The sequence below is a fragment of the Cydia pomonella genome, chromosome 25 (genome assembly GCF_033807575.1).
Source record: "Cydia pomonella isolate Wapato2018A chromosome 25, ilCydPomo1, whole genome shotgun sequence".
In the NCBI taxonomy this organism is placed as follows: domain Eukaryota; kingdom Metazoa; phylum Arthropoda; class Insecta; order Lepidoptera; family Tortricidae; genus Cydia; species Cydia pomonella.
The window spans coordinates 2,278,563-2,300,440 of NC_084727.1; the positions used below are offsets into that span (position 1 = coordinate 2,278,563).

At 38.1% G+C, this 21,878-nt stretch overlaps 1 protein-coding gene across 1 annotated transcript; it reads right to left on the reverse strand.

Annotated features, from left to right (window-relative positions):
* Window positions 1–7,379: 7,379 nt before the first annotated feature.
* On the reverse strand, window positions 7,380–19,310 carry LOC133531501 (uncharacterized). The gene is made up of 5 exons (XM_061869759.1): window positions 19,119–19,310; window positions 14,861–14,962; window positions 12,990–13,107; window positions 10,820–10,893; window positions 7,380–7,510 (listed from the first exon to the last, which is right to left on the reverse strand). Exons 1-5 carry the CDS (start codon window positions 19,179–19,181, stop codon window positions 7,490–7,492), a joined length of 378 nt encoding a protein of 125 aa, XP_061725743.1. The 5' UTR covers window positions 19,182–19,310; the 3' UTR covers window positions 7,380–7,489.
* Window positions 19,311–21,878: the final 2,568 nt, after the last annotated feature.

A 21,878-nucleotide genomic window follows, 5' to 3' on the forward strand; every position in this document is an offset into this window, starting at 1 on the left:
TTTTTTTGAGTTGTTCTTCATTTAATATACCGTCATGGACCATGATTGACATCGCCTTAACTGTTTCGCTCTCCACGTAGCGACCATCTTTGTCCAACTGCAAAGTTAATCATCATCATCTTTGAGCATCACCTAGAGGTGAGCAATCTAAAATGTATATGTAAGTATAAAAAAAGTATAAATTGGGTGTATTTCATTCGCCAACAAACTATTTCGCAGTTTGGCGTAGTTTTGTAATAGTTTTAAGTCAGAAATGTTTAATAACCTATACAATTTTATAAAAATATACTAAATAAACTTAAAATTAAAAATAATACTTTGAAAATAACAATTAATCCCAAGATTAAGGCGTAGGCACTAGTTTTTAGGAAAGCGACTGCCATCTGACCTTCCAACCCAGAGGGTAAACTAGGCCTTGTTGGGATTAGTCCGGTTTCTTCACGATGTTTTCCTTCACCGAAAAGCGACTGGTAAATATCGAATGATATTTCGTACATAAGTTCCGAAAAACTCATTGGTACGAGCCGGGGTTTGAACTCCCAACCTCCGGATTGCCAGTCACATGCTCTTACCGCTAGGTCACCAATGCTTAATTTTTTTTAGACGTATGAAACCGATTTGAAATTTTGAATTTTGTTATTGACGTAGTCGTCGAAAGATTGCTGTAAAATAGGGCAGCATAATTTTGATTCTGGGGACGATTTTTAGCACAGCTTTCCACTATAAATTTGCAGTCCGTAGATGTGTCCGAGATGCAAAGTTCGCACTTCGAAAAACTCAGATTTAAGCCGATAGATTTCAGCTCTGATAGGTATTAGCTTTTGTAAATCATCCAGGACGGTGCTGGCGTCACCTCCAAGGGTTCCGTCATCAAAATACCAGATATTTAATTTACAATTTAGATTTTTTATACCTAATAGGATGGATGGCTGACAACCATGAGGCCAATATAGATTTGGTAAACAGACGTTTGGTAGGTGAACTGTAGCATTGCCACAGAAAATTGTACGTTGTATTAAGTTTTAAATTTACCTCCGACGTTTCGATGACAGCGTTGTCCCCGTGGTCTCGGAGAAGACTCCACAACAACACCACCAACAACAACAACGCCGTCCTCGAAACGTCGGAGGTAAATTTAAAACTTAATACGCGATTAAGTCCCGTTTCCATAATGTAATAATGTGTAATAATCGTGAAAGTTTAAATCAGTGTTTTTAAACTATTAAAATGTAAGTAGGTATGACTCAATGACTGTTTAAATTCGACCCCAAAATAAATAAATATTATAGGACATTATTACACAAATTGACTACTTAGTTATGCTGGGCATTTTCCGCAAATCGACAACCATTGTGCCTATTTTGCGTGAAAACTGCACTACTCTAGCCACCCCAGCTCCTCCACGAAACCTAGCAGTGTCTTCAGGTTGCTAACTCAGCTAACTACCTCCTTTAGGGTGCACGGAGTCCCTAGGTATTTGTTCCTGTATACTTCTACCTGTTTACAATCAAGGAGAATATGTTTCGCTGTTTCGTCTTCTTCCATGCACGCTCTGCACATATCGACTAAGTCAGGGGTTCCCAATCTTTTTCAACATACGGCGCAGTTACAAGTTTAGTATTTTGCAACGGCGCCCTTGTAAATTTAAAATCACGGTCGAAAAAGAGTGACACGGCGCTATATTATTTACCGATGCGAGCGCTCAAATAGGTACCCGCGAATATTTGTGGTTTCGGATAATGATAGAACTCACGGCGCCCCTCTTTACTTTCTACGGCGCACCAGGGCGCCGCGGCGCACACTTTGGGAACCCCTGGACTAAGTCCCACAGTAAGCTCAATAAGTATTAAGTACCCTCGTACTTAGACAACTACCTATATAAATACTTAAAAAACACCCATGACTCAGGAACAGATATCCGTGCTCATCACACAAATAAGTGCCCTTATAGGTAAAAAACTTAAGTAAGTCACCTGTTGTATGTAGTTGTGGCGTGTTCGAATAGACAATACATGTTTAAAAGACACACAAACAAAACAAATGTCTATTCGAACACGTCACAACTACATACAACAGTTCATCGGCTTCATAGTCAGGGTCACTACCCACTAGGCCAGACCGATCGTCCAAAATATATGAAAATAACTTACCATTCCGAAGTTCGTGATCTGGCAGAAGGTTTGACACTCATTGGTCTCATTTTTGCACGCCTCTCTTGCATTTTTGAACATAGTTCTCAATTGTTCATGTGTCTAAAATTTAAACATAAAATATTTTTTTGGCAAAAAAATCATTTAATGGCTCCTCTACACGATGGCCCAGCGTAGGCCAGTCCTAGGGACGCATTTATGCGTTAGAGGGAGCAAGTGATATTGGTATCATTTCACCGCAAAGCTGCGTCCCTTAGATAGACTGGCCTAGGCTGGGCCATCGTGTAGAGGAGCCCTTAGGTACCAGCTTTTATCGCTTACTGTACTGTTTTTCACAGGCAACTAATACTCATTGAGACAATTCTAAAACCCCCAACCACAATTAGGTTGCGTTGTTTTATCACAGAGTCCCTATGGCTACCTCCTGTCTCCGTCATCAGATCAGCTTGATGGTACCATAATATTGCATCGACACCCGACTTAAATATGTATACAAATTTTCAGCTTCATCGGCAACCGGGAAGTGGGTCAAATTTAACTTGCAAGATTTGTCCCATACATACTAACAGGGCAAGTTAAATAAAAGCTTGTAATTAGAGCTATCACCTTAACAGACCGCAGCAAGCTGGGTACTCCATACAATAGTTACGCTCTCATTTCAAAACGAGTACATACCTAGCTAGATTGCTCTGAAACTTTGTACTAACAATACGAGTAGTATAAAGGTCTATCTAGTCCTGTAATAAGTTTGTGAAGCTTAAGATACCATAGTTAAAAAATCTTGTTTTTGCTCTATATCCTATGTTTTATAAGCTGGAGCTATATAATAGTTATTTGTTTTACAATGGGGCAATGTTGTTGTTTAACCGCTCGTACCCGATACCCGATTTGATACCCGAGCAAGCGAAAGATTCCAAAATTGAATCACGAGCATAGCGAGTGGTTCGAGAAATGGAATCTTGAGCGTTGCGAGCGTTAATTATTTAACTTTGCCTCCGAGTGAAACACAAAAAATTTCTCCACACCAACGCGAAGAAACATTAACTATAAAATACCAAAATATTCAAATTGAATCAAATCCAAATTAATGTAATAATAAAATTATCATTCAAAATCATCATTTAAAAGTCAATTCTACTAGCTAACATAAGGAAACAACTCAAAATTTGTATCTGATTACTTTGCCCACATGTGGATAAAATGCAACTTTCTCATTAGTTTTTGAACAATCAAGAGGGCCTTTACCAGTTGGTGTGGTGAAAACATAATACCTCATGTATGTGCAAAGTTCCATTACAATCCAACACGTAATTTTAAAATGAGAATGAAACTCCGTTTGTATGAGAAGGTACAATATCTTCTTTTAACTGTATTTCATTTTCGTGTATTTTTAACTCTACGGTACACAATAATAGTACATTACGATACAAGTGCGAAAAATAGGAAATTCGAAACGAGTGGCGATAAATTAAAACACGACCGAAGGGAGTGTTTTAAATCGACACGAGTTGCGAATTACCTATTCGCACATGTATCGTACAACGTTTTACAGTACATATGGCCGTTTAAATGTTCGACACAGTAACGTAATATGCTAATTTTCGCACTAGTGCGGTAAAGTAGCAACATATGTACTGTACAAATACATTACAGCCCTAGGTCATAATTTAGGATTTACGGACTGGATCGCTTACGAGCAAGTGTGATGAAAAAACAGATGGGAAAGTTGCATTTTAATTTTATCCGTAGGAGTGGTAAAGTAGAATATACTTTTTTAGGCTAATAGAATTTTAAATGATGGTTTTGAATATTCAGTAGCATTCATTTGGATTCCATTTGTAGTTAGCATTGGCCTAGGAATAGTTATTATTTAAGCTAAAAAATACAAAAAAGAATATAATTAAGTAAAGAAACATATCTAAATACATATATTTACAAATAAAAAATGGGGGCTAGCTCGTCGCCCGATGGTAGGGTGCCCAGAAGGCTGGTGGCATTACCGCGCTGTATGGCGATGCCAATTCGCTGGGCAAGGAAAGAACCAGCCCTCTGGTCACCCGTAGCATCAATGAGACGCTTCGCCAGCTCTCTGAAAATACAATGGGCTCCGGGTCCCCAGGGTCCGAGGGTCTCCACCCCAAACGGCTCAAACATACAACCGGAATCAATGGATGCATATTTGCGCCGTTTGAGGCGCTTGGCTGCTTCGGCGGCCGTTCCGGCCTTGGTCGAGGTCCCTGGGAGGTGGGACGGCGCAAGGGTATCCACACATGTGGCGTCCCAAACTAAAGGCCGTCCCAGCTTCCAAGGAACCAGAGTCATGCCGTCCGGCCGCTTGCCATCGTCCCTGTCTAAGCCTGTGGGCTCTAGGACGGCTGGTGCCCCGGCACTGGTAAACGCCCGGCGCAGAATGTCATTGATACTGGCATGGCGTAATTTGTTTTATTTGTAATAGTTATTTGTTTTACAGGTAGGCAAATTTGTTGTTTAACCGCTTGATACCCGAGCAAGCGACAGAATCGAAAAATTGAATTTTGATCGTAGCGAGGGTTCAAGGCACGACGGTTAAACAAATGTTGCCCCCCGAATGAAACAAAAATTTTCACCACACCACCAACTTTTTTATCCGGCCGGTTCAAAAATGTACTTACAGGTAAATCAGCCAACCCGCTCGCCAGCACAGCTGCGATAACCACGAAACGTTGGGACGCCATTTTTAAACGTCACCGAATGTTTTCACTTCGAGTTTCTACCAAATTGTGCGGACGCGCGAACCGCGGATACCATTTTATCTTTATGCGCCGAGTCATAACCTTTATTACCTAGGTACTTATCTTAACATAGAGGTACAATAATATAGAGATAAAATGGGGGGATGACCGAACGAGATGCTCTTACGGAACTTTCAGTAGGAGTAGCAGAGAAAGTGCTATTATTGTTTATCTTTGTCATAGTCTCATAAGTCTCACTTGTCCGTTCTGTCTACATCTAAAAAGTCCTAAGTAACGTAGACGTTTTTTGTTGCACACCGTTTTAATGGTGGGTAATAATGAATCCGACCAAATTACGTAGGTTGTGTTTGGTATGTTGCCAGGAATGTTAAAACGTGTTTTTAATTTTGTCGCATTGCGTATGTTCTGTCCCTCACGGGCACGTGTATAGCACATCTATACGATCCTACCAACCAAGAAATGCGTGTAATTATGCTGAAACCAAGCAATGTTCTTACATTCAACTTTAGAACACAGCTACGAGCAGCTTGCCGAAATCAAAGTCAAATTAGTTTATTTGGTATTCAGTGGAATTTAAATAATATTTGTAATAGATACCTCATTATTTGTATTGAAATATGTTATAGACACTATATTAATTTATTTTGGACAGGTTTTAAACATATTTCGCTTCATCAGGACCGAAAAAAAAGTATAGCCTCGAACTGTTTGAGTGTTGTTGCACACCTGTACCCCTAGTGTAAATAAATTCGATTTCGAAACGTGACGTACGCGTTTGCGTTTAGTCTCATTTTGTATTGGATTTAGAAAGAGACGTTTTTGGAAACTCAAAATCCTATACAAAATTAGACTTAACGCAAACGCGTTCGTCACGTTATGATGTCCATTAAATTTACACTAGGGGTACTGTTATTGGTGCATAGATATTATACGTGGCCACTATACTTGTTACTTTGCTAGCTTTGTTTATGTACGGTTGGTGTGTCTTATATTATAAAAAAAAAAAAAAAAACAAAATCATTGCAATTTCAATCGAGACGAGGGTTTGGGGATCTCATCCACATGGAATCCAGTCATTAGTTTATGTAAGCGAGAACGAATATCGTTAGTGTTGTGTCGACAGAGTAACATATCCCTAGTGCGCAAAATGTTCAAGTCAATAAACAGGACCAAGTGCGGGTAGTTCGAAAAACTCGCGCGGCTTAAAGATGTTGATGTCAATTTTAGCCAGTCTTCTCCGAGACCACGGGGTCAACGTCGTCCTCGAAACGTCGGAGGTAAATTTAAAACTTAATACGCGATTAAGTCCCGTTTGTGTTAGTTAATAAATTCAAAAGTGTTTTTAATAAAAAGCCACATCAATATCGCTTACCCCTAAACATAGTACAGGTACAGTCAGCCAAGAAAGTGGTTTACCACTTTTCGACTCTATTTGTCAAGTAATAGAGCCGAAAGTGGTAAACCACTTTCTTGGCTGACTGTACAAGAAGTAAGCGATATTGACGTGGTTTTTTATTAAAAAACACTTTTTTGTTTGAAAAAATACAATGGAAACCAGGACAAGAACACTCGAAAGCTCTAATCAAAGGGTTCAACAGCAAAACTGCTAAGGAGCTTTTAGGGTCTTAGGCTCAGAAGACACAAAACCTGCGCAGTGACTAGAATATTGACTGGACACTGTAAGCAGTGGCGGATTTGCAGTGTTGGCCGCCCTAGGCCCCAGGCCTGGTAGTAACTACTAGCCGCCCCTTTCTCAGCACCCATCATATAGACTGCCGCCTTGCTGCCGCCCCTAATGACTTACCGCCCTAGGCCCGGGCCTACTTGGCCTTAGGGCAAATCCGCCACCGACTGTAAGTTGAACAAACACATGTTTCAAATTGGAAAGAAACAAGATAAGACATGCAAGTTGTAATACGTGCCGCCCTAAGTAGGTACTGTAGGGTAGGTTGAGCTTCTGGTACTTCTTTTAGACATTAGTGGTCCACAGGAACGGAGAATGTGCATTGCAGTCTCCTCGGACTCCTGGCAGAACCTGCATGTCGCATCTTGTTTCTTTCCAATTTGAAACATGTGTTTGTTCAACTTACAGTGTCCAGTCAATATTCTAGTCACTGCGCAGGTTTTGTGCCTTCTGAGCCCTAAAAGCTCCTTAGCAGTTTTGCTGTTAAGGAAATAACGTACACATGAACGCGCGGCTCCTGCCGCAGGAGTCGCGCGTTCATGTGTACGTTTTTGTTGAGATATACTTACCAATTTTCATTAATTATTTAGGTTTTATAGTACAAAAAGCATTATTTTAGATTACTATGGGAAAAAATATTGTATACAAATAGTGATATAATCATTCAATTTCGTACCTTACTTAGGCAACTCGGCAAGTTTCGTTGCCTTAACACGGTACTCGACGGAAAAGCTCTCCATTATAGCACGATTGTATAAAATACTATTAGGATACAGCCGGAAAAACTCCAAAGGTCAATAGTAGTAATAGATCTTAACAGTTATTATTATTTATTATATTACTGTACTGATATACAAATTAATAATTAATATAAAATGACAAAAGATCTTCCATTAATTCTTGTTCACTCCATTCGCCCGGATTCAAAGACGTTTACCAGTGATCTGAAACAGAAAATTGCTGTACTCACAACGATTGTCAGCTTGGCCCCGCGGGGGGTTTTTCACGATATTGTCCAAGTTTGACCGTTATCGTCCACGACAGTATTGGGAGCGTGCACGACTGTCATGCAACCTAGTGTCCGCAAGTCTAGGGGAAAACGTCAATTCACTACATCTTATAAAACTACTCTAAAACTAAAAACTACTGAACGGATTTTCATACGACTTTCATCTATCAATAGAGTGATTCTTGAGGAAGGCTTAACGTATATAACTTGTTAAGGTTTTGTGTAAATTGTTTGAAATATAACGATGTTGTCGGAAATAATCACGCTGGCTAGGAGCTTTAATCGAAAACGCTGCCTAATCCGTTTGAGCTATAACAACACAATGTATGGTGGGGTTGTTTCTCATTCATAGGTCTACAAAAAAGTCCGCGATGTTACATGTCTATCTTTTAAGGATAACTTACTATATCCCTTCATAACTTCTAGAAAAAGATCACGTAATATGTGGCATTTGCAAAGCTATTTACATGGATACATTATTAACAATTATCAAAATAAATACGTTAGTTATATTAAGCATTTCATACATTATTACTTTGGTCCCTTACACCATTCAATTTAAATGAATATTTCAGGAGTAATCGTAAATCGAAGTTTCATTTCGAGCCATATAATTGTACGAAATGTTAAAGACGCTATCCGCAGTTAGTTCAAATTTTTACCACCTTATGCGCTGGGATCGCTTTACTTACCCCCACCATGCACTTCGCACGGTCCCAATTGCCAATCCCTGACATACATAATAAGAAGTACCTTAAAAATCTTGAAATAGATATAATGGACACTCGATATTGGTCTGGTCTGTCATTGCCATTTAGTTCGTGTAGCTACCGTTGGCGCTTGTTGCGTATGCAGCTGTAATGTCCAGCCAAGGTATGGTTGGACCGGACCGATACAGTGTTATGTTTACGATGCTTGATATATAAATAATCTTTACTTAATTTAGTCGTTATATTTTATCTATTTTTTCAATTTGTTCACTCTATATTATTTTATCTCTTTTTCCTTCTTGTCTGTTACCTTTCGTGATTTTTCTCACTCGATGGTCTCATCGGAAGATCAGCGCTGGAAGCCACCAGCAACATGCTGAGATGATGCCATTTCGTGGCACTTTATACTTTCTTTGTTTTTGTTTTTTTTTTTTATAATATTTTTATTGACAATAACAATATACATAATGGATATATACAGATGATTACTATAACTAGCTTATATCTAAAATAGGCCCTTGAGGCATTGTACCAAGGATGCTGGCGGCATTTCCTCGTTGTATCGCAATACTGATACGTTGTGCGAGGAAGCCGCCAGCTCTTCGGTCACCAGTTACGTCAACCAGACGTTTCGCGATTTCTCCAAAAAACTTGTGCGCGCTGGGACCCCATGGACCTAGAGTTTCAACGCCATATCATGTAATTTAATGTGTTTTGTTTGTGTTTACGAGGTGTTTACGATTAAAAATTATTCTATTCTATTCTTAAATACTGATGTACCCCTGACATGCATAATAACATTGTTATTACAAGTACCCAGTTTAAATACAAATCGAAATCGGGAAGCGTCTGGTTAACTGGTGACTGAAGAGCTGGCGGCTTCGCACAACGTATCAGTATTGCGATACGAAGAAATGTCACCAGCATCCTTGGTACAATGCCTCAAGAGCCAGTTATAGTAATCCTCTGTATATATCCAATACGCATTGTCCTATAAATTTATTTCAGACTTATATACCAGGGATCGGAACCGGTTTTTTGCAAAAACAACGAAATAACCATATATTTCGGTTTATTTTATACTCAAAATGTAGGACTCAGTTGTGTTTTTAGATAACGACTTCGTATTATTAGATTGCCCGATTAGGAATGAAATAATTAGCAAAGAACGAAAAAATACCGTTTTCGTTCCCATACAAAAAATACCGGTTTCCGATCCCTGTTATATACTGATGTGACACAAGTAGGTACACAAGCTCTCGTTTAAGCGCATGTTACGCAAACACTTTTTCGACAAGCTCTCTGGTTAATTGTCCTTCGTAGTCATAGTATTTTTTGCACTGGGTACATAAATTAATATATTTATATGTAAGGGAGAAGTAGAAGAGGGAGCTGGAAGGGGTAGACCTCGGCAGACTTTCTCTGATCAAATCGGGGAAATCCTAAAGAAAGGCCAGGTCAAGAGCACTCTAAACCGACGAGCGTGTATGAGGAATGTCATGAAAGTGAAGGAACCGAAAGAGGTATGTCAGGATCGTAGCAAGTGGAAATCCGTGGTCTCTGCCTACCCCTTCGGGAAATAGGCGTGATTATATGTATGTATGTATGTATGTATGTATATTTAATTATAGTATATTTATGTAAGTTTATTACCGTTAGTATATATTATTTATCGCTATTTTGCTTGGTCTAAGTTACTTATTCTGTTTTTTTTGTTTAATACCTGCACGTACTACTGTTTCTGTTTAGCCTAATGGTTAACTGGTAGAGAATGCCTTTAGGCGTTAAGTTCGCCATTTGTACTTTATTTGTTACATAGTGCAATAAGTTTAAATAAAATAATAAATAAATGTGACGTTGGAAAGTTTCAAAAACCGCCAAATTCCACAATAAAAATAATCGGACAGACAGACGGACATGACGAATCTATAAGCGTTCCGTTTTTTGCCATTTGGCTATGGAACCCTAAAAACCGGTTACTTCTCATACTGTTGAATGGGTATACCAATTGTCCGTTTTCAAAAAGAAAGTTTCCTTGCTTTCCTAATTTTCCTATGTTTTTTTCATGAAATTTCGAGTAGGTAAGTACAGTCGCGGACGTTAATTGTTGAGGTTTAAGGTCCAAGCTAATTTGGTTGTCAAACTAACGGTATGAAATTTCCAATTTTTCAAACCCTTTTGACGACCTGTTTGGCTCTGGCCTAATGGGTAGTGACCCTGCCTATGAAGCCGATGGTCCCGGGTTCAAATCCTGATAAGGGAATCTATCTGTGATGAGCACGGATATTTCTTCCTGAGTCATGGATGTTTTCTATGTATTTAAGTAATTACCTATACATTATATATATCGTTGTCTGAGTACCCACAACACAAGCCTTATTGAGCTTACTGTGGGACTTAGTCAATTTGTGTAATAATGTCCTATAATTTTTATTAATTTCTAACCTAAATGGCTCTACAATTAACGTCCGTGTCTGTATCTACTTTTTCAACTTTTCAAAAACTCCGCAACTTGCACAAACATAAATTCGAACCTTGAATTTTTCATCATCAACGCACTGGAACACCTGGTCGCCGCGCTCGCACCCCGTCTTTATGTCCTCGTTCACTGCAGACAAGAACACATACAGTTAGAAACTTATAAACTGTTGTTGTTTCTCTGATCAGAACCCCTAGTGTAAATTTGATCGACATCATAACGTGACGAACGCGTTTGCGTTAAGTCTCATTTTGTATAGGATTTTGAGTTTCCAAAACGTCCCGCTTGGCGCGCTCTTTCTAAATCCAATACAAAATGAGACTAAACGCAAACGCGTACGTCACGTTTCGAAATCGAATTTATTTACACTAGGGGTACTGGGGGCTATTTTTAAATTTCGAGCGCTCGATTTCGTGTGACTGCCTTCAATGTATCTCCACTACCAAGCATTTAAATTCTACTTCTAGAATTGAAAACGAGTACATAGTCAATACCACTAGATTCCCAATTTCTATAGCTCGTATTTCAAAAACATCATTTCGCCGTTTTTCACGGATTTTCGTGTGACGAAATCGAGTGCTCGTAATTCAAAAATCAGCCCCCAGTGAACCACGACCCATTTTTGTCTTTTTGTTTTGTCGTGTTTAGCCAAATGTGGCTCAAATGGCTCAATCCCTGCAACAGATTATGCCAGCTATCACTTATGTCAAAGTTAAAAATCCCAAACACAATGTGGTTGCGTTGTTTCATCACTCCTATGGCCACCGCCTGTCTCCATCATCAGATCAGCTCGATGGTACCACAATATTACATTATCACCCGACTTACATGCAGGGCCGGATTTAGGGGAGGGCAACCGGGGCTACTGCCCCGGGCCTCCACAAAAGAGGGGCCCCCCACAATAGAGAATTCGGTAAATTCACCATTTTATTTGGAAAAAAATTGGGGCCAGGGGGCCTCCACTCCTTTATTGCCCGAGGCCTCCAGACCTCTAAATCCGGCATTGCTTACATGTGTATGCAAATGTTCAGCTCAATCTGTAATTGGGAAGTGGGTCAAATTTAAGATTGACCCACACATACAGGGCAAGTTAAATTAAAGCTTATCAAAATATATCCCATATTTTTTATACATTTACGGAATGGAAATAAATATCTAGGGACAGTAAGGGTCTGTTTCACAATGTCCAAGTAAAGTCCTGAATAAGCTACTTGCCACTTATCTGACGAATAAAGTCATCGTTGGCGTTTCACAATCTTCAAATAAGTTTAACTGGTAGATAAAGTGCGGTTTGCAGGTAGTTTTATCTGGCAGTTAATTTATTTGTTAATTAGCTATCCAATACTTTACTTTGACATTGTGATACGATACAGGCCCTAGGTGTGTGAGACAAAAAGTGTAGTTTGGCCTACATCGTTAAAATTAAAATGCATAAATTTTGATCTTTTGATTTCGTATCACTTTGGACGGATAGGTAACGACTTCAAATCTGATTAAGGTGCTTGACAATATTTATGTAAATCTTGTAAACAAATACTTTGACCTCCGATAACCAAAGGTCTAGTATATCGGAGAAGCTCTTATATTTTATCGTTTATACCTAATGACAAGTTGTGGTAAATAAGTCATTTTATTTAAATAATAATATTACTTTGCTAATCCGCGAAATAATAACTTACTAGTCAATCAGTTCTAACCCTGCGTTACTTATTTTTACATGCAATTATTTAAATGATCACCACAGAATTTTTTATACGTTTGACATCAATGCAAATGATGTATTTGTTTCACATGAAATTAACATTGACATCGGCGTAGGATGGTAGTAGAATTTAACACTTTTGAATGATTCACGGTTAGTTCGCGCATGTAACACCTCTGGAGTTGCAGGCGTCCATAGGCTACGGTGACTGCTTACCATCAGGCGGGCCATATGCTTGTTTGCCACCGACGTGGTATTAAAAAAAAAGTTTTATTAATACCACGATTTAAACTACTTAGTGGTATTTAAGTTTGTTATTGTATAATTATACAAATTTACGTTAACGTTTTAGTATAATAATAATATTGTATGCATTCCACAGTGCCTTAGTGTCCCACTGTTATACTGTGTAATTTGATTGAATAAATAAAATAAACGAAAGACATAAAATTGTTTGTCATGGCTTATCTATAGCAATAATGAAAATAAATGATTTTATCTTATTATCTTATCTTATACTTACCGGAGTTGCAGATTTTAGCGATTTTCTTAACTTGTTCTTGGTTCAGCTTGCCGTCATAGACCAAGAGTGTCAACGCCTTCAGTGCTTCACTTTCCACGTAGCGGCCATCTTTATCCAACTGTCGAATTTAAGCCATGAATATACTGGACACTACTGGACACAGAATAATAGAAAGGCTCGAAACCGGTTTACAAAATACCGGTTTATTTCGGTTATCCTCCGAACTTTTATAAGAACGTAAATGTATTAAGAACTTTATTCTAACCTAAAAAACTGTATGGGCTGCTAGTACCTCATACACCAATTATATTATGTATGATAGTGTTAATGATAACTCACAATATGCCTAAAGTAAACACTTTATTGATACAGATGGTGCTAACGAGGACCCGCGTGATGAGTGCTAATGATGAACGTGAACTGACTCGTATTTTATTGCTTTACGAAATTGTAAGTCAGTTCGCTGAGATGGCAATGTGCGGTATGTACACCGTACAAAAACGGTTTATTCGAGGAGCGACGAGACGGCCAGCCGGCCTGGTTGTGTGCCACGTAAACGTAGACATCGAAATAGGAAGAAACCGGTTTTTATTGCTCTGAACCGGTTAATTTGACAAGAACTGTTTTAATAAAAACCGGTTTAAAATTACAGTTTTTCGAGAGATACCAAAATTAAAAGGTTTTGCGCCAAGTACATGATAACAGTTTGGAAATTTTACCGGTTTCTGGACCTTGAATAGAGATGTTGTGGCCGTATAGGTACCGAATAGGCATTCAGCCTCTCTCTCGGCCGAAGCGCCGGATATTCGGCGACTGAATATTCGGCTTAACATGCGAACATTCTGAGTCGGATTAATTATGAAAACTGTTCGCCAAGAAAGCGCAACGTTTGCTAAGATTTTATTTTTGTTGCTTAAAATGAGTGAATGTGGTTAGAGTCAGCCAGACCCATAAATAAAATTATGCATATTTAACAATTTTCCAAGAATACGTATTAAATATAGTGGTTTCATTTCGTTTTCATTCCAACAGAAAATTCAACAACAAAATAATTAGTTTTTGTCAAAAAGTTTTGATACAAGCTTTTATCGCTGACTGTACTGTTTCAACATACAACTATACTCATAGAAACAATTCTAAAACCCCAAACACAATTAGGTTGCGTGTTTTCATCACAGAGTTCCTATGGCCACCTCCTGTCTCCATCATCAGATCGGCTCGATTGCATTGTCACCCGACTTACACTCTGAAGGATATTATTAGTAGATTATTAACCAAGGGATGAAAGGCACTCATTTCATTTCAGTATTTCATATTCATATATTTATTGATAAAAGTAATTACACGTCCAAAATACTTACACACTATCGTATTTAAGGTGCGACCAGACCGGTCGCCTGCAACTCCATAGTTGTTACATGCGCGTTGCCGACCCTAACACTCCGCACCCTCGTTAAGCTCAGGAAACCTTACTCACCGGCAGAAACACAACACTATGAGTAGGGTCTAGTGTTATTTGGCTGCTGTTATAAACTTAAGTACTTAGTATTTCTTGAGGATATTTAAGATATTTTTAATTAACAATTTAGGTAAACATATCGTTATTTATGGAATTGAGAATTAATTATCAGAATGTAAATAATTCGACAAATCTATTTAAAACCATTATTTTAATTTCTTATCGTAAAAAAAGAAAAAAACGTTCTTTGAAAGTACAGTGCCCTACAGGCTACAGCAGATACGTATCATTTTCTGCACACATTTTGAACAACAACGACCCACTTTCAGAGCAAGATAAATGAAATATATATATATATATATATATATATATATATATATATATATATATATATATATATAGTTTAACTTACAATTCCAAAACTCTTGAACTGGCAGACTCTAAAGCACTGTTTACTCTCGTTCCTGCACGCATCCGTAGCTGCATCTCCCATCTTCTTTAGTTCCTCTTCAGACTAAAATATAAGTATATAAGTAGAATTATATACAAAAATATATTATTGGATACTTATAAAATAAGACAACTAAAACAAAACCTAACTAAAAAATAAAAAATCTCTAAAACCTGCCTTCTAAGCCTACGCCCCTCGGCAAAGTCCCAACAAATAAGTAGTATTTAGGGTTGTTAATAGGGTTGTTTCCATCTACAAATCTTAGGGCAGAATTGTATCCCAATAAATTATCTTGGATTATAAGAACATGTTAAACTACCTTTAGGCGACCTGTAATGACCATATTTTTGTAAATATTGAATTTAAAATATCTTTTGGCACACGTCACGTGACCAAATTCGAAACGTCATTGAAGATTCTGAAGACGTCACAACTCTCGGATTGACACTGTTGACAGTTAGGCGATAAACAATAAATGACAAATGTCAGTTGACAGTTCGTATCTTCTACGTGTGTATGTGTCAAACCGTAAACTGTGACGTCACACAATTTTCAAAGAGCGTTTTGGGCGCGAAAGCATCTGTCATAATATATTTTGTTAATTTAACATATTTAAAGCCGTTTTTAGTATAAAAATTAAATTTTAGGGCAACTTTTAGTTAATATAGAACGTAATACAAGCGCTTCAAAAAATTGGAAACAACCCTATTACACAGATCTACAAAAAAGTTTTTTTTTTTTTGTTGCCCTGGGTTTACGAATATATTCATAATAGTATTGAATTTGCTCTAGTTTTTTTATGATTTTAGCGTACTTTATATAAAGTATTTTCATTTTTTAATGTAAAATGAAAGTAAAAACTTAAAAAAAGTAGAGCATCTCTTCCAAAATCATTGATAGTTTCATAAATTGTATAAATACATCGGAAATCAATCTTATATCAAAGGCAACAAAACCACTGTTGGCCAGTGTTATCAAACGAGACTTAATAGTAAAATAACGCTCACTAAAATACGGTATTAGTTTACAATAGTTTAGTTAGCTTTTGAGTTTTCTACAATTAAAACAATACAAATCTTTTATTCAACCGTTCGAGTTTTTCCTCTAAATTGGGTACTTGACACATATTGAATATTATAACAAAATTTACCTAAATGGATATAAAATGAGCCATCCATTATAAAAAAAGTGGAATTTAAATAATTATATTGAGATTATAAAACAATACAAAAATTCAATCTAAAAAAAAAATTACTTTCAAAAACAAAATGGTACCATTCGATTCCTTACATTTCATTGAAAAATAAATTGTATGACAACTACATACATAAACGCAATATTTCAGGGTCAAAATGACAATTTCCTTGATATTCCATACATTTAGGATAGACTAATGTAATGTGACGTCACATTACAATATCATTTTGTTAGAGGCGTTTCAATCGTCGTGTGCGAGCGTCAGACTTTAACTTTCATTTCTGACCTTTATGTTGCTTAAATGCCATGAGTCCTATATAGACTTTTGATCCTCAGGAAAATCAAGATCGATTGACATTATTTACAAAAATCTGTGAAGTAGCCAATTGTAGGCTAATGTCAATCACATGCCAAAACCTCTGCAAAACCTATCTGTCGGACTGTCACTTGTAAAACACTTATTTAATAAAAGATTTTAATATCAAACTCTAAATCCTTTCAAACTCTCTTTCCTGTTTGTAGTATACTCGAACTGTCCCCATTTAAACAAAAAAAAATATATATATATATTGGCAGCTGGCTCATTTCTGTCTATTGGGTTATGTGCCCCCCCCCCCCCTCCATCTTTTACAGATGTCGGTGAAATATCAAAAATACTCTAAATTTTCTCTTAAATGTCCCATGATTGGTGACGTTAACATAGACCTTAGTCAAAATATGTGGCTTGGCCGTTTTGTTACATGAAGTACAAAGGAGCCTATAGGTAAAAAAATATATTTGATCTTGATTTTCCTGAGGATCAAATGTCTATATGGGACTCATGGCATTTAAGCAACACAAAGGTCAGAAATGAGAGTTAAAGTCTGACGCTCGCACTTGACGATTGGAACGCCTCTAACAAAATGATATTGTAATGTGACGTCACATTACATTTGTCGTAAATGTATGGAAGATCAAGACAATTTATATTTTGACCCTGAAAAATTGCGATTATGTATATAGTTGTCATACAATTTATTTTATAAAATGTTAGAAATCGAATGGTACCTTTTTCGTTTTCATAGATTTTTTTTGAGACTGTCGCCTTGCATTTTTTTTATAATCTCAATATGTCTTTTTTATAATGGATTTAGCCAAATTTTGTTATGATATTCAACATGTGTCAAGTACCCAATTAAATATGACTATGACGCAGTTATTATGTTGTTCATCCATGATCAATTAACAAGAAGTCAATATTGCAATGGATCACGGAGTCCGATAACAAAGCCAAAGGTCGGGAAGTCGCAAGAACATAAGCAGGGCAACTGGTAACAAAACCAGAATATTAGCAAAGACAGAAAAGTGGAAACTATAGGAGTGCAATCTCTTATGGTAGAACTGTTGCAAAAGTGTCCAGCTGTCAGCTATAAATAATAGTTTCAAATACCTCCAGAGTAGCGCTAGAGTAGCTAAGAACCTAGGCGTTATTGACGGAGTGAAGTGCGCTGTCTATGATTTGATTTTTTGTTCAAGTACTCTAGGTATTGTAGCGCCACCTATTTAAGGTTTTTTGATGACACTTTTTGGTATATGGAGATTTCTTTCCTTACCTCCACCTTCCATAGTGGAAACCCCATTTGATCTGCTGAACGAGAATGACACAAAAACATAAGAAAACACATACCTAATTATAGCGAAATTGCGTATTGTAAGCAATGAAATCATTGTATTATGATTTATGTTTGACGACCGGTCTGGCCTAGTGGGTAGTGACCCTGCCTATGAAGCCGATGGTCCTGGGTTCGAATCCTGGTAAGGCCATTTTTTTATATATATTTAAAGTATTTTTATTATAACATATATCGTTGTCTGAGTACCCACAACACAAGCCTTCTTGAGCTTACCGTGGGACTTAGTCAATCTGAGCTAAGAATGTCCTATAATATTTATTTATTTATTGTTTATTTATGTCTTGAGTTAGACCAAGACAAGTCTGCAACGATTTTCATAGCACACGCAGTGTAAGTTTTATTTTAAACGTTAACACCTAAGATTTTATGACACTCTATTGTCTTGGTGTGACTTTAGGAGACGCAAATGACGCAAAAGGTAAATTACGCTACTACGCAATAATGCATATTAATTATAAGATGTGATATTTTGAAAATATGTGTGCCGTCGACGACTTTTTAGAACAACACTAACAATGGCCCTCTTTCAGAAAGAGAGAAATGAAAAAAACCTATGCTTACTAACTTGTCGTCTGACAACACCACACAGATTTAAGACTTCCTGCCATAGTAAAAGTTTTACAACTTAGAATAACCTATCCGGTATATCGCTTCTCCTTATTGGTTACGAGGGCTGATTAGGCAACCCTCTTGTGTTAGTTAGTCTAACCCTCGTGCCTTGAAACCTTCGACGCTCAAGATTTTGAGATCTCTCGCGTGCTCGGGTATCAATATTAGCGTCTGGAGTAAAATTAAACAACAACCGTACCTACTTATGAAACAATAGGTTGTTATTTCTTTTACAAGAGGGCAACATTGTTGTTTAACTCCTTATACTAATGTTGATACCCGAGCGTAGCGAGTGGTTCGAAAAGTGGAATTTTGAGTGAATTTTTCACCAGACCAATGCGAGGAAAATTCTAACTATAAAACGTTAACTACAAATCAAATCCAAATGAACGCTATTAATTATTTTTCATTTTAAATCGTCACTCAGTCAACCCCACCAGCCATCATGAACAAACAACTAGAAAATTGCCTCTCTTGTGGATAAAATGCAACTTTTAAGTGTTGAGCATAATGGTTTTTACGGTATCTTTATAATAGTTATTTGTTTTACAAGAGGGCAAAATCGTAGCGAAGCGAGTGGTTCGAGAAGTGGAATTTTGAGCGTTTCGAGGGTTTCAAAGCACGAGGGTTAAACAAACTTTGCATCCGAGTGAAACACAAAAATTTTCACCACGCCTTTTCATTAGTTTTTGGACAATCAAGAGGGCCTTTACCAGTTGATCTGGTGAAAATGTACTTACAGGTAGATCAGCTAAGACGACCCCTAGAACAACCGCGATAACTAAAAAACGTATGGACGCCATTTTGAAATGTCACCAAATGTCTACACTTCGACTTTCAAACAAATAGTGCGAGGCGCGCGCGCAGCGGACTGTTTTTATCTTTCTTCGCCCTATCTTGAGTGATATCGCGAGAGATGCCTGTAAGAGCGTTTACACGTTGTCTAACCCGATATATCTCATGCGACTTTTTTTTTATACTATGTCGGTGGCAAACATGCATACGGCCTGCCTGATGGTAAGCAGTATCCGTAGCCTATGTACGCCTGCAACTCCAGAGGAGTTACATGTGCGTTGCCGACTAGGGTCGGCTTAACGGTTAGGACCCCCTCCCACCCTCGTTGAGCTCTGGCAACCTTAGTCACCGGCAGGAACACAACACTATGAGTAGGGTCTAGTGTTATTTGGCTGCGATTTTCTGTAAGGTGGAGGTACTTCCCCAGTTGGGCTCTGCTCTAGATCTGGAATGACTTCCGCTGTGCTGTGCCCTGCCACACAGAGCGAGATGACATTCACAATGCCCATACCTCTCTTGTGGACGTAGTTTAAGGACATACCCGGGTCCAACTATGTACTATTATTACATACTTAGTTATAGTTTGGTGTCGAAGCTGTTATTGTATCTATCGTTTAAATATCGACCTTATGTATGAGACAGTAAAATCAATTTACAACGACAGCTCTTACAGGTGATCAGTAAATTTAATTTATCTTTAAACATAAAATCTCTGTATTTATATCTAATAGGGACCGTGCGTACGTCACGTGTTTTCTTGTGCATAGTAGGTTCTGCCATCTTGTGGGCTACATCGGAACAATAAACATCACATTTACGCCTCGCGCCAAAAATCTGACGGCTCCTGTGCTGCCTCCTACAGTTCATGCACGCTCCCTATATACATTAGGTACTCTAGATTTAGGTAGTATTTTTTTAGTATAATTAAGATAACTTGTTAAGGTAAAGAACAAATCAACAATCGTCGTTATATCTTCTTTGGGCCACGACCTTTCATCTTTATTATGTTATTAATAAGAAATGCGTGAGATATAACATTACGTAGGTTATAATATCTGTTTTCCTTAACCAAGAAGCTAGTGGTAAATACCAAATGATATTTCGCACATAAGTTCTGAAAAACTCATTAGTACAAGCCAGGATTTGAACCCGCGACCTCCGCATTGAAATTCGGACGTCATATCCACTCGGCCATCACCGCTTCATCACAGCATAAATCGTGAGGAAACCTGCATACATCTGCGAAGAAATTCAAAGGTGTATGTGAAGTCCCCAATCCGCATTGGGCTAGCCCAAAGTGGGGACTATATCCAAAGCCCTCTCGCGCATGAGAGGAGGCCTGTGCCCAGTGGGACGTATATAGGTTGAATTATTATTATTATAATATTAGTAGTTATTGTGCTACCCTATTAGTTAACATCCTAATAGCAGTTTTCCGTTCGACCTAATCCAAACACCGTTACCAATGTGTTAAAGGGTGTGGACTACACGCAGAAAACGTACAGCGCATTCAGCGTCCAATACAACAACACCTTCAGGGCGGTGATGGGACTGCCTCGCTACTGCAGTGCTTCGGGCATGTTTGCGGAGGCCCGCACGCCATGCTTTCATGCCACCATGCGGTTGAGCGCCGCGTTCTTGGTGCGGCGGGTGAGGTGCAGCTTCAACACTCGTCGATGATCGGGGACAGGTTGGACTTTCCCTATATCATGCACTGCTGCGACAGACATGTAAAAACTGGCGTAGGCTAGTTTAGTATATAAATATTATTAGTAAGTTATTTAGATATAAGTTGGTTATTATTGTGATTATTATTTATTCTATTGTATATTATTTTGTAATCGTATGATGTTTATTGATTTTTCTCCTGTATGAGCAACTATGCTTGAAATAAATGCATTTCATTTCATTTCATTTCAAAGAATTGGAAGGAACTAATTGCTTAAATTTAGGATGCCCGGCAGACGCACTATCGGCCATTTGGGAGCTAGCAGACGAGTATTTTCGGGTTATCCCCACTAGTTACCACCAAGTTGTTACCAGTGGTAACTACTGGGATTTTTTTTCCCACTGTTAACTGCTGGTAAAAGGTGGGTTTTTTTCCAGTAGTTACCACCAAAACTTGGTTAGCGTTCAATACTTAATAATAACAGTATAAACAGTAAACTGCCTTAAAAGTGATAAAAAATATCGTTATTTGACTGATTTGTTTGTTCATTCGTATGATTTGACTCCTTTTGGTACCGCGTGTTCAAACCTCAGCTCGTACCAATAGTTTTTCGGAGCTCATGTACAATATACAATTTGATATTTACCAGTTGCTTTTTGGTTTAGGAAAACATCGTGAGGAAACCGGACTTAACCCAATAAGGCATAGTTTTCCTTCTTGGTTGGAAGGTCAGATGGCAGTCGCTTTCCAAAAAACCAGACAAGTGCGAGTCGGACTCGCCCACCGAGGGTTCCGTACTTTTTAGCATTTGTTGCTATAGGGGCAACAGAAATATCTATCTATCACGGTTCATGAGATACAGCCGTGTGACAGACGGAAGGACAGCGGAGTCTTGGTAATAGGGTCCCGTTTTACCCTTTGGGTGCGGACGCAAATTCTTGGGATTGGTTCCCGAGCGGATGATGATAATGACACGAAACCGCATGTTTAGGTCTACACTCGACACGTTCATGTTTTATGAGAATAATGAAACACA